At 41.3% G+C, this 21,891-nt stretch overlaps 2 protein-coding genes and 1 long non-coding RNA gene across 4 annotated transcripts in view; 2 read left to right on the top strand and 1 right to left on the bottom strand.

Annotated features, from left to right (window-relative positions):
• SCAF4 (SR-related CTD associated factor 4) overlaps positions 1–11,674 on the top strand; it is a 47,445-nt gene extending 35,771 nt beyond the window's left edge. For both annotated transcript variants that reach the window (XM_082220718.1, XM_082220717.1), the window contains exon 20: positions 9,779–11,674. In XM_082220718.1, the coding sequence (XP_082076844.1) occupies positions 9,779–10,599 (821 nt within the window). In that variant the 3' untranslated portion in view covers positions 10,600–11,674. The remainder of the gene's footprint in view (positions 1–9,778) is intronic.
• On the top strand, positions 4,466–9,395 carry LOC309531397. The gene is made up of 2 exons (XR_014219293.1): positions 4,466–5,947; positions 8,396–9,395. It is a non-coding gene; the product is annotated as an uncharacterized lncRNA (long non-coding RNA).
• Positions 11,675–13,191: 1,517 nt separating the features above from the next.
• Positions 13,192–20,206, bottom strand: SOD1 (superoxide dismutase 1). The gene is made up of 5 exons (XM_082220825.1): positions 20,036–20,206; positions 16,508–16,601; positions 16,021–16,090; positions 14,266–14,383; positions 13,192–13,493 (listed from the first exon to the last, which is right to left on the bottom strand). The coding sequence occupies exons 1-5, from the start codon at positions 20,108–20,110 to the stop codon at positions 13,383–13,385; spliced, it is 468 nt and encodes a 155-aa protein (XP_082076951.1). The 5' UTR covers positions 20,111–20,206; the 3' UTR covers positions 13,192–13,382.
• Between the last annotated feature and the right edge of the window lie 1,685 nt (positions 20,207–21,891).

Raw genomic sequence — 21,891 nt, 5'->3', positions numbered from 1 at the left:
TTATTTCCACTTTGGAATATGCTAGCTGTTGGCAACCCACTGTGAATATTTTCCACAGCTTCGGTTGTATATGCAGCATTCCAAGCACAATATTGTCTTAATGTGCCTTATACAAATGGTTAATCAATCAATAATTTTATTTGTATGCCGCCTTTTCAAAGTCAAAAGGATGCTGAAGGTGGCGTGCAACATATACAAAGTTACATAACTACAAACATAACAAAAGTAGTCATAAGCAATAAACAAAACATCAAAAGGTACACAAACAAATTGAATGATTTCCATGTATATCAAGATCCAAAATAGAGATTCAAAGAATAAAGAGCAACAACAGTATCTACCCTGCCTCCAATAAAATGCCTTAAACAGTACAACTGCCTGAGATTCTGTTCAGCAGCCTCAGCTTTTGTAGCTGAAGTCAGTCAAGGCTCTGCCCTCCCAGGCCAGGTGGGAAAAGCCCTCAAGGCAGGGAGCAAGTCTTCCAGGACTCGAAGCCAAGATGGTTGGAAATCACATATAATTGTACAAGCATAATTGTTGTCATCAGTGATTCTGTGTGTGAGAGAGAGAGTGGGGGGGGGGGAGAGGAGATAAAATAAATATTTTTTGTAAATGTAAAAAATGATTACCCAAATGTCACAATGCCTGGTCTTGGGAAATATTCTAGGAAGACAAATTCTATAATCCCTGGTACTGTTGTGCTACATGAAAATCTGGAGGGAATTGAAATGTTTCCTTTTAAGCTGTACTGGAGCAAAGCAGTTAAGGGACTGATTAAAAAACATCTGTGCAGTTATGCCTGGAAAGCTATATAGCTATCCGTCTTGAGATATGGGACCTCAAGTGTTTTAACAAACTTATTTCTCTAGTTGAGGTGACTACATTCTACACAAGCTAGATCAACATATCTAAGTTTACTGAAAGTAGTGTTCAGTTTTATGGGGAATGGTATGAGGACCTGCTTGGCAGATCACAGTTCTGAGGCATTGCAGGTGGAAATTGGTAAGATAAATGTCCCTGACCTCTGCATGGAATCGGACATGTAACAATGAATTCAGAATACCCGAACATCTTGAGCCTAAAGAACTGCAGGAAGGCTATCAGCAATAGATGTCATCAAGACTACCAACTATCCACAATTCATTCTTCTCCAAACTGTTTCTATCAGCTTTCTTGCTTACTTCCTGCAAGCATTATATAAATTCTGAAATTACATGGCAGGCTTTGAAGGAAGGAAGGGAGAAAACTGGGTGTCATCAATATACTGGAGGTACCGCTCTTCAAAATTGACACCTATCTAATGCTTTGGCAACTTACACACATTGAACATAATGGAGGTCATATGACATACTGCAGTAATGATACCTACAAGAAGTACATTATTTGGGCCTCTCAGAAGTCTTTTGCAAAAAGCAGTGATTAATACTTCAGAGCGAGCTCATGCTCATGACACCTTGTATTCACTTGATCGTTATATCAGTGGTCTTTGAAGTAGAAATTTAAAAAAACAAATCTGTTGATTACTTAACATGAATGGCTCAGGGCACAATCTCAGTGTCATACCAAGTTGTACTCAGGAGTTGGATGAAGCGCAAGAGTATATGAATTGCAAAGGCACCACCAGCTGGCAGTCTCTTGAAAGGGAGATGGAATTTGCTTAAGTGAAAAATAAAAATGCAGAGAATCCACTCAAGATTTTACCTTCTTAATTACTGGTTTTCATCTGTCAATATGAGTCTTGACTCCTGTGCACAAATGATTGCATGAGTTCTTCCAGGTATCCTATCTGGTGGTCATATTAAATGAAACGGATGTATTTAAACAGGGTTGGCCTGAGCCTTTCACATGAAGTTTGGGTAAAGCAGAGCATCAGAGGATAGTGTACATTTCCAAAGATGTCGGTCTTAATTTCTGCTCTCAGTCTGATGAGGTGTAGAATGTCTTGATGTTTCAGAAAGCAAATCCCATTCCTTCATGGTCGTTTGCAATATTCACTGTTGACAAACAGCTGCCATTTAATGAAGTTGTATATACTGAATAAGTTAACTCCAGATTTTACAAAGTGAGGCATGGCCGAACAATTGCTGCTATATGGTTGGAGCCACATGCTGCGCCAGTGTTGAAAAATACTGATGTGGTTGAGGCATATTATGTGGTCCCTGTGCTAGCAAAGTACGCCTGGAAGCCTGCCACTTTTACTGGCATAAGACCTTGTATACAGTCTGCTGGATCTACATATCTGCTCTTGAAAATGAGCCTGTGGTTTGGAGACAGCCCAGCTCAAAAATGATTTTCTAGCAGCAGTATCCTTGCATTTATAATACCTGAATCCTGTTTAAGAGCAACTGGGTTCCAAAACCCTATGTATATTGTGTAGTTATTTCTGGGTGCCACCAACAACCTAAAGGTGTGTAGAAGCGGCTTCTGCTAGGTCTTTCATTCAAGGCCTGTAAAAGCCAAACTAGTTCTATGCAGTAATTTTAATGAAAAGCTTTCGCAGATTTTTAAAGTTGCTGTGATTTTAAATAGCATATAAGTTCATGTTTTAAAGGCTATGAAATCATAGCTTAAGGAAATTTTGAGGAACATAACTTAATCTGAAAGCTGCCTAAACTGTACAGGGGGAGAGAATCTTCTGTACAGAGAACAACATGGAAGAATGCATCACACATGAATGGAAAACAGGAAGATTCTTCTGAGTTGCTTTTGCTTTGGAGTATCTTATGTAGACACATTTCTGGCAACATTTCAAGCATTTTCAAGTGACATACCAGCTCTGCCATGTAGAAATGTGACATATGGAATATAATGTTTTCCAGATGTGTCAAGAAAAAGGGTCCTAGATTGCTGTCATTTTTACAGATACAGTTCCAGAAAAGTTGGGGGTGGCTGATCCCCCAGGTAATGTTTCCACATGGGAATGCGGATTTGATAGCTTAAAAACATTGAATCGCAAATAATCCACAGTTTTATGAGTTTAAATGATTAAACAAGTGTGTGATGTAACTGAATTGAAATATACATAAACATTGGTTCACAACACCACATTGTTTCTGTAAATGTTGACAGGAAGTAACTGTAATTCTGCACTAAGAAAATATGAACTCTGCAACCTGCATGAATTATGCAGCTAAACCATATACATAATCTTGTATAATTTATTTTGTTCATGATCCGAAAGGGGAAGCATAAGGCCTAGGTTCCCCCACCCCTTTGTTTTAAATGAAAACTGATAATCTTGGGAAGCTTGAATTCTGTGCCTACAATCACATTCTGGTTTCCCCCTTCACTCGAATGGAGTCACAGCATGCACACAATCCTATACAGATTTTAAGTATATCTTCTAAGATTCCTGTTGCTTTTCAGACATTCAAAATTCTGTGATTGTTCAAAGTGATAGGAATTCAGTTACAGTACAATTTCCAACTCAAGGTGACTGATAACATTACATTATTGCACTATTAGATTTTTGCAAATTGTTTCTGAGTTTTTATTAATGTTTTCTCATTTGAGCAGCCTGCGTTAATTAATTTGTTGGTCATGTGTTTCTTTTTAAAAAAACATTGAGAGACTTGAGATAAATGATGAGGCACTCTGGGAGGGGGGAATTATTTCAGTTACTCAGTGATACTCCAGAATTATTTTGTTCAGCTTGTCAAAGACATCCCATAATTGTGAAGCTATCAGTCTGCTAGCTGAAGATTCCATATCAAATGATATAACACACAGTTCTTCTGGTTGCATTCTAATCTATGAATTTCCACAAATTTTCTTTTTAGTTTGTCATCTTTTCTGTTACTTGTGAAATGTGTTTCATTTATGTTCTGCTTGTTACTTAATGACTTACAATGAAATGAAAAAGTTTTTGTTCTAAGCCAGCACTAAAAGTAATTAAATTTTGTTGACTTTTTAAAACTAAAAGTTTATTAAATGAGTAACAGGGAAGTAGATTTCAGAAGACTATGTTGATCCTGTTATTATCTGAGTACCTTAGCCCAGGATTGGGAAGAAATAGGTTGGGATCCACAGGTAGCGCTCTGTGTGAACTGCAGTAGATTGGCTAAGATTTCTGTCTCTCATAACAGTCCCTGCAAAATGGCTCTCCTCACCCCATAGTATATTGCTGAAATGAGGATTGCTTGAGGTAATGAGTGGATGTTTGTGTTGAAGGATTATGAACTCTGTTCAGTTCTGATACTCAAAACAAAGTCCTGGGCTCCAAATTATTTAATTCTAAGTGTGTCTTTTGCACCAGGTTCCAGTTGGTGGAACTTGAGGTCCCTAGTACAAAACAAAGTCAATCCTGCAAACCTGATGTCTGCTCACCTCTGCCTTGCTGTATTTTATATAGATCCCCACTTTTCATACCCCAATTGTTGTTTAGAGAACTGGTTCTTTGCCTTATTCTTCCATGACTTATTTGCCAAGGGTTCCCCAACCACATTTTATGTGTTCTGCAATTATCCTCTGTGTGGCACATGAGTACTGCCACTTTGGCAAGGGGGATAATCTTGCTGCTGTTTTTCACTCCCATCTCATGAGATAGGTGAACACTGAAATAAGTTCATGTGTCTTCTGTTTATTGCTGTGTAGCACAGAATTCTTAAAGAAATATGGAATTGAGCTTGGGGAATTGAAAATGCACATCTACACCTTAGGAATATAAGATTGCTGATCCCTGAAGAGTTGGAAATTTTATATAAACACATTCATAAGTTTAGCAGTAGGAGACCTTGACTTGAAAGTGCACAAAAACTCCTTGTCAACTCCCAAAAACATGTAGGAATGCGGGGATCGAGTCTGCTACAGAAAAATGTTCAAAGTACTTGACCGACCAAATCACAGCAGGATTACAAAGTTCTTGGAAAGTGTAGCTGGGAAATACTATTGTCTTGGATACTGCAAGAAAACCTGCTTGTGTAAAATGCATATGGGCTGTGCACTTACCCCAGTGTGAAAGAAATGCACCATGACTTCTCAAAACAATAATTATGAGAACTGGCCACAAGTCTTATAATTAACAGGAAACTCTGGAACAGAGAACAGGTGTGAATGTAGTATTTCTCCAAGTCAAAGCAAATTGTCACCACCACTATATCTTTAATGCGTCTAAAGCATATTTAATAGTCATCCATCAGTAAACAATTTAAAAAACCATACACAAATAACCATACACAAAAACAATAACTTGGTCCAAATGAGTGTATTAGCACTGTATAAAGCGTGGTTTCTGCTGTAATGGCCAGTGCACAAGAATGTTAAATTGGGTAAGAATGGTGTGCAAGCTTTCAAGTTGTAACTTCCTTGCCAAGTCAGCCAAGTTGAAACCAAGCTAAAATTCTGTTGGAGAAAAAGCTAAGGTAGCTTGTGCCAGATATAATCAGTTCGAGCAAATAATTACAAAACATCATCTCTGTGAAATATTAACTAGCAGTGGATTGGGCTCGCTTACCTTTACTATTTAGCAAGCATATGAACTTTAATTCCTTGGCATGGCTTTCAAATCAGTGAACTTTTAATCCAAGGACAGAAATCTGAGAACTAGGTTTGTGCTAGGATAAATTATGGCCTAGTTCGTAATCTTTTCTGCATTGCTCCTGATATTTCAAGAACTGTTTGGATTCACTACATTGTTGCATTTCAGATATTTGGTGGTATTACAGCAGTTGGTGCATGTTTCATCTCTTACTTTCATTAAGCCTACAGGTATTTTCGGTTTTATTGTTCTTTAGGATAGAGCATGAAAACTTGCTGAACTCTTTATGTTGCAAATTCCATTTAGCTGTCACTTTTCCTATCATAACCTGAAAATGACTCCTAAGGGAAGTTTACTAGTGAACTCTGAGTAAATTGCATATATTGCTACATGGGAAAATAAGAAGCTTCCACTTCATGGAACAAATCTTATTATGACAAGTGCAAGAGGAACTTATAAGATAATTCTGTAGTGTATTTCCATCCCTTCAAAGGAGTGTTCTTTGCTTCAGCCAGCCTGGAATAGGCACCTTGCAGTCCTGTTCAGACTGTGTGAGGGTCTGTGTGTGAGGGGATGGTGAAATGATGCACACTCTAGCCTTTCCCAGCAGTTCTGTATGGTCCTTGAGGGTTTCCGTTTGAGACTGGCTCAAATGTGGGAGGAATTGGATGGTTTTTGACAGCAGAAAATGGAAAAGATGTCGTCCCTTTTCTTCCTCATAAAATATCCCTGGATAGTGTAAGGAGAAATGTAACACATCCACACACCAAAAGTAAGCATGAATCCCTAACCCTATTCCGTCCCTTTAGAATATTATTTACAAGCTCTTGGGGATTTGAGCAGCCCACTTCATCTTCTCTCTGGTTTCCTCTGTCTTAGTTACTCTGAACCACAGAATTAAATGATGACTTGTATAGTTTACCTGACGTTGGCTCATCTGTTGTTGGATTCCAGTTCTCACCAGCCTCAGCTTAGCATGGCCATTAGGGATAATGGAAGCTGGAATCTAGCAATATCTGGAGCTCCACACACTAGCCTCACCTGATTTAAACCCTCTCCCCTTCTCCGGGGTGGAAAATTTCAGATTTTTACTGTAGCTGATTGAGCAGTAGCTTGGCTTCCTACCCCCGCCTCCCAAAAGTAGCCGTAGCAAGCAAGAAAAATGACTGTTGTGGTTGTTCCATGTGAAACTGTAAATAACATCCCTAAAACTGGGTGGCCTAGTTTTTAGTATTATTTCTGCAGGCTTAATGGTCATTAACATTCCATAAAACTTAGAAACTCACAAGTTCTTGCAGGCACATTTTTAAAAAACATTTAGAATCTTAAATACTATTTAAACCTAGGTAGAATATATATACAAGCTACTTCCTTATTTTTAGTGGCTACCTTTGGTTTCCATACCAATAGGCATTTGACCAAAGGGACACAGGCGGCACTGTGGTCTAAACCTCTGAGCCTCTTGGGCTTGCCAATTGGAAGGTTGGCAGTTAGAATCCGCGTGACACCGTGAACTCCCATTGCTCCCTGCTTCTGCCAACCTAGCAGTTTAGAAGCACACTAGTGCAAGTAGATAAATAGGTACTGCTGTGGCAGGAAGGTAAATAGCGTTTCCATGTGCTCTGGCTTCCGTCACAGTGTCCCGTTGTGCCAGAATTGGTTTAGTCATGCCGGCCTCATAACTCAGAAAGATGTATCAGGACAAACACTGGCTCACTCGGCCTGAAGCGAGATGAGTGCCACACCCCATAGTCTCCTTTGACTGGACTTAACCATCCAGGGGTCATTTACCATTTCCCTAGGCATTTGACCACTTGACTTTGCAGTTAAGGAGAATGATGACACTGAGAAGTTATGAAATCCCCATGGTTCTTCTGAAAAATACTTATCAAGCTTGTTCCTGCTTAAAGGTGACAGGAAGCTGAACAGTTGCCAATTCTTTAGAAGCTTACTATCAACCTACCTGGAAGACTCTTAGTAATATGAATAGATTGTCAAAAAGTGTGAGTGTCTGGAGGCGGTTGGAGGATGGATGGCGGCTAACAGATTGAGGTTGAATCCTGACAGGATAGAAGTACTGTTTTGGGGGGACAGGAGGCGGGCGGGTGTGGAGGACTCACTGGTCCTGAATGGGGTAACTGTGCCCCTGAAGGACCAGGTGTGCAGCCTGGGAGTCATTTTGGACTCGCAGCTGTCCATGGAGGCGCAGGTCAATTTTGTGTCCAGGGCAGCTGTTCACCAGCTCCATCTGGTACACAGGCTGAGACCCTACCTGCCCACGGACTGCCTCGCCAGAATGGTGCATGCTCTGGTTATCTCTCGCTTGGACTGCTGCAATGCACTCTATGTGGGGCTACCTTTGAAGGTGACCTGGAAACTACAACTAATCCAGAATGCGGCAGCTAGACTGGTGACTGGGAGCGGCCGCCGAGACCACATAACACCGGTCTTGAAAGACCTACATTGGCTCCCAGTACGTTTCCGAGCACAATTCAAAGTGTTGGTTGTGACATTTAAAGCCCGAAACGTCCTCGGTCCAGTATATCTGAAGGAGCGTCTCCACCCCATCGTTCTGCCTCTGCTGAGGTCCAGCGCCGAGGGCCTTCTGGCGGTTCCCTCACTGCGAGAAGCCAAGTTACAGAGAACCAGGCAGAGGGCCTTCTCGGTAGTGGCACCCGCTGGAAAAAGGTTTAAAATTTTCAGGACTAAAAGACTACTATGCTTTTGAGCATACATGTCGGATGAAATGTAAGGCCATTTTGGAGAGAGACCATTTTGGGTCTAATCAAATTTTATTTCCTTTAGTACAACTCTGATTTTGTTATGTTAAAAGAGGATAAAAATAACTGCTGGTTGCTATTCTGGGGAGGGAGTGGGGACTCATACTTTCATGTGTTATCTCTCTCTTGGAATTGCTAGAAGAAATACAAATTTATTTGCCTGTTCTCTGCCCATTGCATTGGCTGCCCGTCTACTTCCGAGCCAGGTTCAAGGTCCTTGTATTTATGTCTAGGGCATCTTGTGGGTTGCCATATAACCCAGTGCAGTCACTCAGATCCTCTGCCACTGGTTGTCTCCCAGGTTCGCCAAGCTCATTTGAAATCAACACAAAAGTGAGCCTTTACTGTCATCGGCCCAGTCCTGTGGAATAGATTCAGCAGGCACCTTCTGTTTCAAGCTTTGCAAATACAGTGGTACCTCAGGTTACATATGCTTCAGGTTACAGACTCCGCTAACCCAGAAATAGTACCTTGGGTTAAGAACTTTGCTTCAGGATGAGAACAGAAATCATGCTCTGGTGGCACGGCGGCAGCAGGAGGCCCCATTAGCTAAAGTGGTGCTTCAGGTTAAGAACAGTTTCAGGTTAAGAACACACCTCCAGAATGAATTAAGTACTTAACCCGAGGTACCACTGTACGGATATTTTTTCTATTCCACCTGGCTTATGCCAGTAAACGGGAAACAATGTCAGCTACTGTTGTGCTCTCTTGCACCTCTGTTCAGAACTAATAGGAGGGTACATACCCAGTCCAATGAAATATGAACATTATGAGGGGGCTAAGCCAGTACAAACAGGAGCTAAGCAGGAAAAGCAGAACAGCCTGTCATGCATTATGGATTATTGTTTTGTATTTTTACTGAGCCCTTTCGCGGGTGCCATAGGCAGTAATGGTGAGCACACTGGTGTTTATGCCCACCATATTGGCAACCTTTGAGCTGAATACACTAATTCTCATCTTTATATATGTGTTTGGTATTTGTACGTTTATTTTTTTTATCCGACTTTGAGCTTTATACGAACCCAAGATGTGTGTGCTATGCCATATAGCTGACATGCAGAACTGACTTTGTAGGACTACAGTATAAAACGTTTTGGGGGAGGAGGCTGCAGAAAGCAACTTTGGACCATGTACACAAACAGGGGAGTTAATTTATTTGTGATGAAGTATTTCATTTATAACAAAAGCCCTCCCTTCTGTTGCATTTCTTTTAACTATATTTGTGTATGATTCATCTAAACTGGAGCACTCTTTAATCCTACCAAATGCAATGGGAGAGTTACCTGCTTAAATATATTGTGTTAATAAATGGGACTCAAATGAGCTTAATGTTGAGTGAAAATGCTGGTACTAAATGGGGGAAGGCAGTTGTGTTGGAGCAAAGGTTGGTTGATGGAAGTCAGGAATAAGTCCAGCAGTGTATGAATTGCTTAGGGGATTGTAGGTTGCAGCTTGCTGGAGCAGCAGAAAAATAGAACATATCTTGCATCCATTTACAACTTTATTTCTTTTGGTTTGTCAGGTACTCAAGGAGTTACACCCAGCCCTGTGATTGGGCTACAGACACCTTCCACGGGCCTTTTGGGTGCACGGCCTGGTTTGATACCACTCCAGCGACCCCCAGGAATGCCACCGCCTCATCTGCAACGGTTTCCAATGATGCCACCTCGGCATATGCCTCCCCATATGATGCACAGAGGCCCACCTCCAGGCCCAGGAGGTTTTGGGATGCCTCCGCCTCATGGGATGAAGGGCCCTTTCCCTCCACCTGGCCACTTTGCAAGGCCTGGTGGAATGCCTGGAGGGGGGCCTGGTGGACCCGATGATCGAGATGGAAGACAGTTCAGGAATGACAGGCAGCAGTTTACTCCAAATAGAGACCAGGAAAGGTTTGGAAGGAGGTCTTTTGGAAACCGGATAGAAAATGAACGGGACCGCTATGGTAACCGCAATGACGACAGGGATCATGAACGCCTTGGTAATCGTGAAAGGAGAGAATGGGGAAGAAGAAGCCCTGAACGTGATAGACACAGAGACTTGGAGGAACGAAATAGGCGTTTCAGTGGACAGAGAGAGAGAGATTCTAGAGATAGGGAGTCTCGCAGAGAAAAGGACGAAAATCGAGGAAAGGAGAAACCAGAGTTGACAGACAGGGTAGATGGTGTTAAAAACCATGAACCCCAGAGCAGCAAAGTGGAAAATACAGACTCTGTTCCAGAACTTAAAAAGGGGGAGGCTGAACCCACAGGTGCAAAACCTGCTGAAGAGTTAACATCTGAGACTACCTCATCTCTTGAACAACCTGAAGAGTCTACTGGCTCAGTCACAGAGGCTCCTCGCTAGACTGGAATACTTGTCAAAAAAAAAAAAAGTGACATTGGAGTGTAGAGCTTTAGAGTTGTACAGTATGCTGTATATTTGCTTTTGCTATTTCACAACTCCTCCATAGTTTATGGGATATGTAAGCAATTTGATTGCTTCCCTTCTATTTAAATAGCTACAAAAATAACACAAAAGAAATGAATAAACCATTACCCTTTTTTTGCTGTAACTTTTTAAAAGTTTTGACTTTAAAAAGTTTACAAGTCAGAATTAGAAGTGCTATTTTTTTTAATTTAAGTGAAGGTAACGGTAAAAGCTCCTAAAAACAAATAGGGATGTGTTTTTAATAAACTCTATTTTCATAACAAACTTTAATGTGTGCTATTCTTCCTACACTGCACTGAAGTGGTAAAGGATTGTTCAACATCTTAAAGTTTGAACTGTTAATGCTGTACTGGAGTCTAAATTAGACTTTGTTTAAAGCTGTTAAAACATGTTTGTGTAACAGTTCACAAAAATGAAGTATATGTGGTAGTTATGTTCTTAGATTTCTGAATTTTAATTAACATGACTATTCTAGATGGAAAAAATAGCTCTTAAATGTTTCAAGAGGAAACCTAGTGTTTGCAGTGAAATCACTTTTATTTGTTTTTGTTTTTCCTCACCATCTCAAGAGATTTTGTGGTAAATGTTGCCCTAAAAAAAGTTCAACATTGCGTCCTGTGGAAAGCACACCTTATTTTTTGTAATTTAATTCATTGTGTTTTTGAGGGAGGTAAGGCACCAAATTACCACTATATTCCAATCTGTTTTTGAATGTTCTCTCTCCTGTTTTGTCTACTACATAACTACTGTCAAATTGCTTGTAACAAGCTAGAGGAGCAAGTATTGACTTATTAGCCCCTCTGCTGCATTCTGAAATGCAGGCAGTACTTGGCAAATTGAAAAATTACATCACCCCATGGTTTGACATGCTCAGTTCAGTTACTGTTCCCATTCAGATGAGTTTTCCCCCTTAATTTTTTGGGAAGTGGAATGTGAGGTAGGTAAGTTATCTTGCAGTGGTAGAATAAAGAGAAACTTCATATACTTGTGACATCGATTTCCATGCGTTGACCTTTGTTTCTATGCTAGTAGCCACTTAGGAAATGCACCAAAACTCAATTTAAAAAAATAGTTAACTATTTCATGAAGTAGGAAACTGAACAGGCATGAAACTGCTTTTTGAAATTTGACATCGGTAACTTAACTCTTAACACCTACGGCTATGATTGAACATGATCTTTTTACAATTAAATTATGCAGGCCAGGTAGAGAATATCTTCCTCCAAATTCTATGGAGAGTTAATTTAAACTGTGTTAGAATGTAAAGCCCAAGTGAGTAAGATTATATAATTTAATCCCCATGTTTACTGACAGTAGTTGTCACTGTTACTTTGAGAGCCAGTATGTCATCTGCCTTGTTTTTAACACAATTTGACAAAGCTATTGTCAAGGTTTATTTGAAAATAAGTACAATATACCCAAGCTTATTTCAAGGCAACGCTGCAACCAAGAGGGATTCAGGTAAGATTGTCAGTCTTGGTGAGCAAGGGTGTAACCTGCTCAAGCATGTAAACAATTGCCAAACCTTCAAGAGAGCTATATAGAAAAAAAATGTGCTGTGTGCCTCTTGCATTAAAGGGTTTTAGCCAATACCCTTCTCCAAAGCAGGCAATCACATTAATATTGACATGTTCAGCACATAGCATTTACCATTTATTAAGCATGTTCATCTGCAATATCTACCGCTCTCACTTTGTGTGGTGCTGTTGGTATGAATTTCTACTAAGGTTAAGAGCTTTTGTTAAAATGTCAAATAGAATATGGCAAGTATGTATAGCAATAGCTAGACATGGTGGAAACAAGTTTTTTTATATGCACAGTAGCCCTCTACAGCTATGCAGCTGAATAGCTCACTATACAAAGCTCAGTTTAGCTATTTCAGATAGCTCAAAGTGATTGTTGCTGAGACAAGACTGCTCCTGTAAGACCATACACTATCAGTCTCCCTATATGTTTTCTATGAAACCCAAGCTACTCCATATTGCCTAAATAAGGAAGAATATAAAGATTTAGAACCTGGCTTCTACAGGAAGTAGGAATGTCTACTCTGTAGCTATAACTCACAATCCCAAGATGCAGATCTTTTAAATAAACCATGGCATTTTCTTATGTCCTCTCCAACAGCTCACAAGAAAGGCAGACGCGGCTATCTCACTTGCAGCAATTAGTTTGTCACAGATTACGTTTGATTGGAGTCAGTAACAGTAGACTTCAGAAGCAATTTTTCATTTAATGATTGGGTTTATCTACACTTATCTGATGTACTGGAATCAATGAGAAGTCACCCCTCCCCATTGGAAACGCTGATGTGAGAACTCACTAGGTTTATACCATATTTAGAGCAAAGCATTCAGGACTAGGGTTCTCTCAAGCTAGCTTGTTTATGCCACCATCAGGTAATTTCAGTTGTCCAGATGTGATTAGATGATGAAATCAGCAGAGGACTTTACCACCTCTATCAAAGTGAACTGGCGGTGCTTTGGTCCATCAAGGCAAAAATTCTTGAACTAATGTTCTACTGCCACTTTAATTACAAGGTATACAAAATAAAACAACTTATTGGTTTAAACCCCAATTAACAGAGCCGTAAGATTAAACAGTTGCTTTTTATCCTAAACAAAGCCAAATAATTGCTAGTTTTATAGGTACATTTACATTCTGCATGTAGGTTTTGGTATACAGTGCCACTGTCAAAGATCTTAAGCCTTGGCCAGTCCAATCACACCACAAGCTAGACGAGCACCAGCATTTCCAGTTTTCTTGCTCTCTTCATTTCCTCCTCTACCCAGATCATCAACTTTTTCATGAACCTAAAAAGGGATAGATAAGGTGGAGATTATTACATTAATAAATAATTTGAGGGAAAGAAAGTTTCAACCACATGGTGCAAATGGTCCAAGGCAGGATAAATACTATACATCAAATAATTAGTAATCTACAAATATCATAGAAATAACTGTTAGGAAATAAGTTGTTTAGGGGTAGTGGCTGTGTATTCCCCACAAGGCTTGCTGCCACTCTATATGTAGTGCGTAGAGTACCCATAACAGTCAACCAGATCTGGCTAGCTTCCCCATTAGGTTGACAGAACGCTTCCAAATTTACACTTGCAGTTGAAAAGAACCAGCACCTCACCAAAAGCTTGTACTGAGTAGTGTATAGCAAAATATTTTAAGCGATAATTTTACAGCAGAAACATCTGCAGCTCTGCCCAAGTACATGCAATATTATAACGAACTGCTTCTCAAGCTAGGCTGAGAATGAAGCTTTGGAGCAAAGTGAGGAGCTCCTTAAAATATCTGGGATATTTCTTCACCTCAGAATTTATAGCAAGACTCTGATCATGTGCAGTAATGCTCAGAAGAATTCCAGGCTTCCAATACGCTTTAGCCCATTTCTGGTGCTGGTGATGCCCAACGCACCTACATTATGTAAGCAAGCATGTCTAAGGAGAATCAGAAGCAGCAACTCTGTGCCAAGACCTCTAGGTCAAAGTACTGAAGCAAACCATTCACAGGTAAAAAAATTATATTGATGTATTTTTCCAGAATTTGTAGGGAAGTTGCTCAAAGAAATACTTACCACCATAGTACGCCCGATAATGCAGTGTGGCCCCGAGAGAGAAATAATATGGTCCTGTATTGATACTGTTGCTACACCTGAACCATCTGCAGTCACATTTCCAAGATCACCAACATGCCTGGAATAGTTGATTTGATTTTATAAGCAGAATATGACCTGTAATAATTGCTAAATGCAGTTGACTGAGGTGCTACTGTGACACACCACTGCTGAAACATACAAAGCTGGTGCTTTTCAGCTTCAATAACAGGTACTTGAAATATACAGACAAGTGTTAAGAGGATATTATAGCCAGCTCAAGCTGTCTACCCTAATTGTAAAAACTTCCACCAGTGTAACATGCAGTTATGCCTAAAACCACATTATTGCTACCTGACAATAAGCCATCACTAGTAAAAAGTTATATAAAGTGATTGTTAATACTGGACAGTTTAATTTTTCCTGTTAAAGCCATTGTTTTGCTGAGTTTTTATCATGGTCTAAATACTGGAATTTTCGACCCATGTGCTTCCAATAGCTTCAGATGTAATGGCAACACAAGGAGGGGGATTTAGAAGTGTACAAAATTCCAGGAAATTCTGAAGAGTTCAGGTGCGGTCCTATATGTAATTTAGAATGGCCATTTAAACAAACGAAACTTAATTGTAATTCACATGTACACAACTATTGATGCCTCTAATTGTATGGCTGTATTTTGCTTGTTTTAGTAGTGCCTGTATTAACATTTTTATTTTATGCAATGCTGAATAAAATATATGCAGGACAAATCTTTCTGTCTTCAAACTAGTGTAACACAGACTGTAGCACCCTAAATTTAGAAATTTAACACAGGGGACAGGGTTCTTCGCCTTAATGTTTTCTGTGCTTTATTTTAAATTATTTAATTTGAGAACACATCAGTAAGCCTTTTGAATAAGAAGCAGTACTCGACACATCTATTCATCACCTTTTTACCAATTCAGGAGGCTAAAAATTAGCTGTTGCCTTTAAGCCCTCCACCCCATCAGACCACTCTAATTGACTGTGTTGCAGCAAAAAATCACCGAATGTTCGCTAAATGATTGACCAACAGAACAGTTGCATAACAAGGCAAGTTTGACTTATATTCTTAAGGTCTATGGACAGAAGTATCCTTCAGGAATGAACTGAGGAACCAAGTGAGCTGGGTGCCCACAAATTATGAAAGCCAAACAGGCATCAGGAAGGACGAGCTATGAAGTAGGATCTGAGGAATGAATAGCAGGTGACAGAAAAAGGACACCGCAGGGAGACAGGAAGCCTCGCACAGTGTCTACAAACTGAAAGAGGTGTGAACCAGCAGAACAGTAATACCCAGACACAACTGGCAGACTGTGCCACTGAAGAAAGCAACAAATAAGAAAACTAAGAAAAATTAGCATTAGTCCTTAATTTCTCCAGCACTAGTACATACTCAGCTAGGAGTCCTTTTAGACACTATTGCTTGAATAAATAAGGGACAGTTTTCTTACTGCTAATTTCCAGTCCAGTTGTTTCTATAATCCTAGAAGTATTACAGTAAATATAAAAAAGGGATGCCCCAAAAGTGAAATACACAGAATTTTAGGTCCCATCTACAGTTTTACATTTGTCTGCAGCACAGGAACCTATCCTAGTTCTTCACTGTGTTGGGAGATAATACAATGCACAGTTACTTGATGGTAAGCAAGCCATTATACTAGAAGGTAGAAGGTACTTCAAGATCATACACAAATAGGAAACTGTTTTATACTAAACCTTTCTTCATCTTCTGGTCCACCATGAGTTTTCCCCTCAGGATTGAAGTGAGGGCCTGCACTGGTACATCCTATAAGAAGTTACCTGAAGTCAGTCTTTTCCCCACACGTGTCACATTATGCAAATCCATATATGCTAGCTCTCAGGACTTAGCCTTAAACTCTTTTTCTTTATCTTTTATAAACAAGATATTTTATCAGGATGCTTATGAACATAATCTAACACAATTTAAATTAAAAGTGTGAGGGAGAAGATTGTCAAAGTAACCTGTCTCCCTCCCTTTAGAGATTTGAAGAGTTCCTGTGTTTAATGCCTAGGCCAGTATCATGCACATCACAAGCTAAATACAAAACTGCTTCCCCAAGAGTGGAAGTGTATTTATTGCTTAGCAATCTAATATTTACATTCTTAAGACACTATTGGCCATATATGTTTCTGTTGTTAGAAAACATTTTGTAGGTTGTAAGAGCAAAAGCAATAATGTTACCGTTTGTGTTGTCTCCAAATTCATGGACATGGAACCCATGTTTTCCTGGAGTTAGCCCACTAATACTTCCTGAAACAGTTACAGGTCCGTTACCCTGAAACAGATTAGTATGAATAGAAAGATTCAGACAAACCATTTTAAAGTCCTTCCATCTCTAAGGAAAATGACATTGTACAGAGGAGAAAACTGATTCTTCAAGCAATACATGCTTAAGTATGATCCTACAGTAGAATGTTGGCATAGTACTCAGCATGAACCTAGAAAATCTTACTGTCTTCATCTGAAGGCAGCCCTGTTTAGGAAAGCTTTTAATGTTTGATTACTGTATTTTAATATTGTGTTGGAAGCCGCCCAGAGTGACTGGGGAAACCCAGCCAGATGGGTGGGGTATAAATAATAAATTATTATTAATTATCATCATCATCGTGCCTACAGTCCCACAACTGGATTTTGGTGGTGTATCAAAGAGGTGTATTTGTTTGGAAACTTCTTATGCATACCTTGGTCCAGATAAGTGTCTCTCCAGTGACAGACAAGGGTATGATGCATGCACTTATGCCAAAACCAAGAATGCAAGGTTTACACCTGCTATATGGAGGGCCAACATGTTAAATGCTTTTTAGTGACCTCGATGGGATGCCTGACATTTAAAGCTGCTCATAAAGCAATGCTCATAACCAACAGCAATTCAAGTTGCTTAGTAAGTGTACATTTCGTAAACTACTCCCTAGGATGCATTATAAACTTCAAACTGAAGATACAAATCAACATTTTGTTTCTGATTAAACTAGATTTGTTACAATGCTGCTTTGAGTAGCATTTTATCTTATTGGATTCACACAATCTCATTTTAATAAATGCATTCAGAAATGAAGCATTTCCCTGATAAAATGGTTAAACCTGACTTTTCATTACCGCTGATAGTTAATTATATTTATCTCTTGCAATTCACAATTATAAGAAAGAACCTAAGGTCATGCATATGATGGAGTCTCTTGCTCCCAGGCAGTCAATGACCATTCAGGTTCCAGACTCTTCCAGAGGGAGGGGGCAGAAAAAGCTGCTAATGTATTTCAGGTGTTGGCTGACGGTGAAACAGTGGATCCACAAAACCCTCTGCTGATCTGTAGAATCTTCTGGCATAGCTGTTTAGTCCAACAGCAGTATTATTTAAGGTAGGCAGAAAGTGATATGCCCCATTTCAACCAGGGCCTCCTATGTTAGTAGTAATAATAATGAAGTCTAGACAACATGTCAAAGGTGCACATTGGTGTGTTTTTTAATTTTCTGGTTAGCTATTTAACCAGATAAGCATGCACATTAAATAGCCTTGGGCAAAATATTTCACAAACTTAGCTATGAATGATATGCAAGTCTGTGCTTACATTCCACTTAGGCAAGTATTTATCCCACAGCCTATTAATGTTGACTGTAGTTATTCACTCACTTCAGAGACGATTTGTTCACAACAGCAGGATACTGCTACATTAAATTAGAAATTGCATAGGATGCAAACCTGCTGAGGATGACAAGATGTAGCTTGAACTGTAACAAATAGTTTCCAGACTTCCACACCGCTACATAAAAAATATTATATGGAATCCAACAAAATCACTACACCAGTATACAGTACATGAAAATTAAAGAGTATTTTACAGGGATATAGTTATTTGGAATAAAGGCTGTGTTGTAGTTTGTAAGATGTTGTAATCTATCTTGAGGATCAAATGATCAAAAAGCACAAATGTTCAAAATCATTTTTATCCTGCTTGCAATGGACTGCACTGCACTGTTGTCAGTGAAGTCTCCATAGAAATGTCTAAAAGCATGCAAGTATTTCCAAAGATACAGCAAAGTCCCTCAAAGAGTCAAGCACCATCAGAACTTTTGGAGCCTAAACCGTGACACTAAAGGTTAAGGTTCAATGAATTCCATACTAGTTCTGAAATATACTGCCAAATGCAACAATATATAAATAATTCTCTTCTATCAAATTCCCATGTGCTCTCTCACTTAATATATTTGAAACTAGAAATAGTCATGGTGTCAATAAGGCAGCAATAGTTGACAGGGTACTGTCCTGTTGTTCCCCAGCCTGCCCAATGTTCAGGAATGATGATCAGGGGCCACTACACTGGCTGCCCACCTGCCATAATGTATTGCTCTGTATATTACATTTACAGTCCTGCTAATACAGTAATATATGCGGGCTCCCTCGGCCTATAGAGCGAGATGAGCATGCAACCCCAGAGTCGTCCGTGACTGGACCTAACTGTCAGGGGTACCTTTACCTAATACAGTCTCTTTGAACCAGACATGCTTTTTTCATAGTTAAAGGTAACTAGAGTAACAGATCTTTCTAAATGCATTCATACTATCATCTATAGCAGCTTTTAAAAATATATTTATACATTTATTAAAACCTACAACACATAAAATACATATACACAAACTTTCAAAGATCTAGCACAAAGATCCTCATTCACTATTAAATACTTCATAGCTATGCTTCTGTCCTGCTATTCACATTATTTCAACATGCGTTACATTTCCCCCTAGCTTATGCGTGTACACCACATGAACAAAAACCTTATACTTCTAAGTAAATTCAGGCAGAGGCTGCAAAACCTGTTTGCCCAGGAGATTAGAGTTCACAACTCTCACTCTTCCTTTTTCCCCCTCAAGAGCAAGTTGGTTTAAGTTACGCTTTCCAGCAGCCATGACTCAGCATATTGTCCCTTTTATTTTGGGCAGGGGGGACAGAACCTGATTTGCAGCACATCCCCCTTTCTTTGGCTATGTATTTAATAAAGGGAAGGGAAAGAAACAGGTGCCTCAGAGCAGCTGTGGGCAACGTTTGCCCAACGGTGGCGCCAAGGGGAAGGGAAACTGGCAGCCTGAAAGAGCCGAGATACTCATTCTACTGGTCCTGACGGAGGAAGCGAGATATTGCACCTCAAAATACCTGCGGGTTTAGATTTTATGTAGAACTGGAACGAACCGTTTCCCCTTCCCTAGAAGCCTCCCCCACGACTTCCATCCCCTAAAAAGCCCACGAGTTAGCCCTTACGCTTTTTGTTTTGTAAATGAGCTAAAGTTCATTGGAACTCGCCCAGCTACCTTTTATCTAATCTGACCTCTGCCCGCCGCCTCTATCGGAGCCAGGTCACGCTAGGCAGAGGCCGCACGAGAGGCCTGGCCTGATGCCACAGAGCCACGGCGCCTGCTCTAGCTCCCACCGCTCGGCCCAAGGCTGCAGCCCCAGAGGCGGCGCCGCTACCCGACGGCGAACCCGGCTGACAGGAGCGGCCCTGACTCCGGAGCGGAGGGCGGCCAGCCAGCGACCTTCAGCGCGCAGCTAATACCTGAGTGGGCGCAGCAGCCTCCTCCCGCCTCCCAACCCCGCCGCCTCGCGAGGGAAAGCCCGGCGGCGGCGCGCAACCTGGAGCGGGACCAGGCGGGCGAGCAGCCTCACAGCGCCGGACACCCCGAAGGACGGGGAGCCGCTCCCTCAAGCCCGGCACTCGCCTTCTGCTCGAAGAAAATGACGCCTTTGACGGGGGAGTCGCCAGCCATGACGCAAACAGCCTTCTGCACCGCCATGTTCCCGCTCGCCTCAGAACCACCTCCGCCGCCGCAGCGCGCACGAACCTGATACCACGCACTCGGAGCGCTTGCGCGACCTCAGCCGCAGCCCCCTCTCGCGTCGCTTTCTTATACCCTCCGGTTAGAGTTCCTCCCTCCCAATCGCGGCGCTCGGATCGGCTTCTACGCCCGCCTTCGTGAGACGAGGCGGCCAATCGCCCGGCCGACGCTCACCCGCCTTCTCCAACCAGAAGGGGGAGAGAAACACCTCGGCCCCTTTATCCGAGCCAATGGCAGCTCGAGCGCCTTTTCTTAGTCAGAGCCTCGGGAGTGCGAGGGGGCCTTGGCAGGCCTCCTGCCCGGAGAAGTCTCCTATCTCCCGCCCTGTGTGTGGCGGGCGGGGAAATAGACTCCTTGTTCTACCCCCTTGGCAGTATTTCCCTTGGAGACAAGTAGAAGCGATGCTCACGAGTGACAGCCGAAGCGAATGTGCCGGACGAGGGAGGATCACGAGGTCGGGCTGCTCCCTTTTCGCCTCAGGCATTCAGGTGACTGGTGCTCAGAGACCAAGGAGCAAGTCAAGGCCTGTTTCGGAGCTTGACCTATTTGGGTAATGTCGATTAGCAAATGACTCTGTTTCCGAAAGCGCGGGGCTGATGGTCCTTAGCGTATCACTTTGACAACCTGAACTTCACTGGCTTGTCCCTTTCCCCTGGAAAAGGTGGCTGTGCGGTTCATGAGCATCTCCATCCCAACACACACACACACACACACGTGTATATGTATATATATTTATATATGTAGGTGCCATATTATTTCAGTGCCACCTCTACTACTTATTTCACTAGTGATGTTTGGTGAACCAAATCAGATTTTACCATTCTAATATCATCTGACAGCTTCAAATACAGCCATACCTCGGGTTAAAGTAGCTTCGGGTTAAATCTTTTCAGGTTGCAACCCGGAAGTAACGGAACGGGTTACTTCCAGGTTTCGTCGCGCATGTGCAGATGCTCAAAATGACGTCATGTGAAGAAGCAGTGAATCGCGACCCACGAGTGTGCAGATGCGGGTTGCGTTCTTCTCAGGATGTGAACGGGGCTCCGGAACGGATCCCATTCGCATCCAGAGGTACCACTGTATTACAAAAAAGAAAAATCATTTTGCAGGCGCCATAGCTCAGCGCTAAAGAAGGTCCCAGGTTCAACCCTCCACATGTCCACAGCAGGCTGGAAATACGGTATTCCATCTAAAAGCCTGGTCAGCATAGACAGTACTACTATACATAAACTTAATGGTCTGATTCAGTAAAAGGCTGTTTACTATTTTCTGGGGATAAATAGCCAGAATGTACAGGCTGATCTGTGACGGCTACATATGCATGTATTCATTAGTCGTATATGAGCTGGGAAGGCTTAATTGGTTGTGTTTTGTAGCATGTGCTAGAATAGGGGAAGGGATGTAGCTCAGTGGTCAAGCATTTGCTTTGCAAACAGAAGGCCCAGGTCCAATCACCAGGTAGGACTAGGAATGCCCCCTACGTGGAACATGGAGAGCTGCTGCCAGTTAGTGTAGAGATAATACTACATGGACCGCCAGTCTGACTTGATATAAGGAAGCTTCCTTTGTTCCTAATGTATGTGTGGTTTGGACATGAATTTGTATATGAATTTCAAAACTTACAAAGCAACCGTTCAGGATAATGATTTGACCAAGTGGCTCAGAGAAGACTGAAGTCAGGGTCTCCTGCAATACACATAATGCCATTTGCTTAGACAAAGGATATTTCATGATGAGGA

The sequence above is a fragment of the Podarcis vaucheri genome, assembly GCF_965113315.1.
Source record: "Podarcis vaucheri genome assembly, chromosome: 4".
Classification (NCBI taxonomy): domain Eukaryota; kingdom Metazoa; phylum Chordata; class Lepidosauria; order Squamata; family Lacertidae; genus Podarcis; species Podarcis vaucheri.
This window is presented reverse-complemented; position numbering and strand designations above follow the sequence as displayed.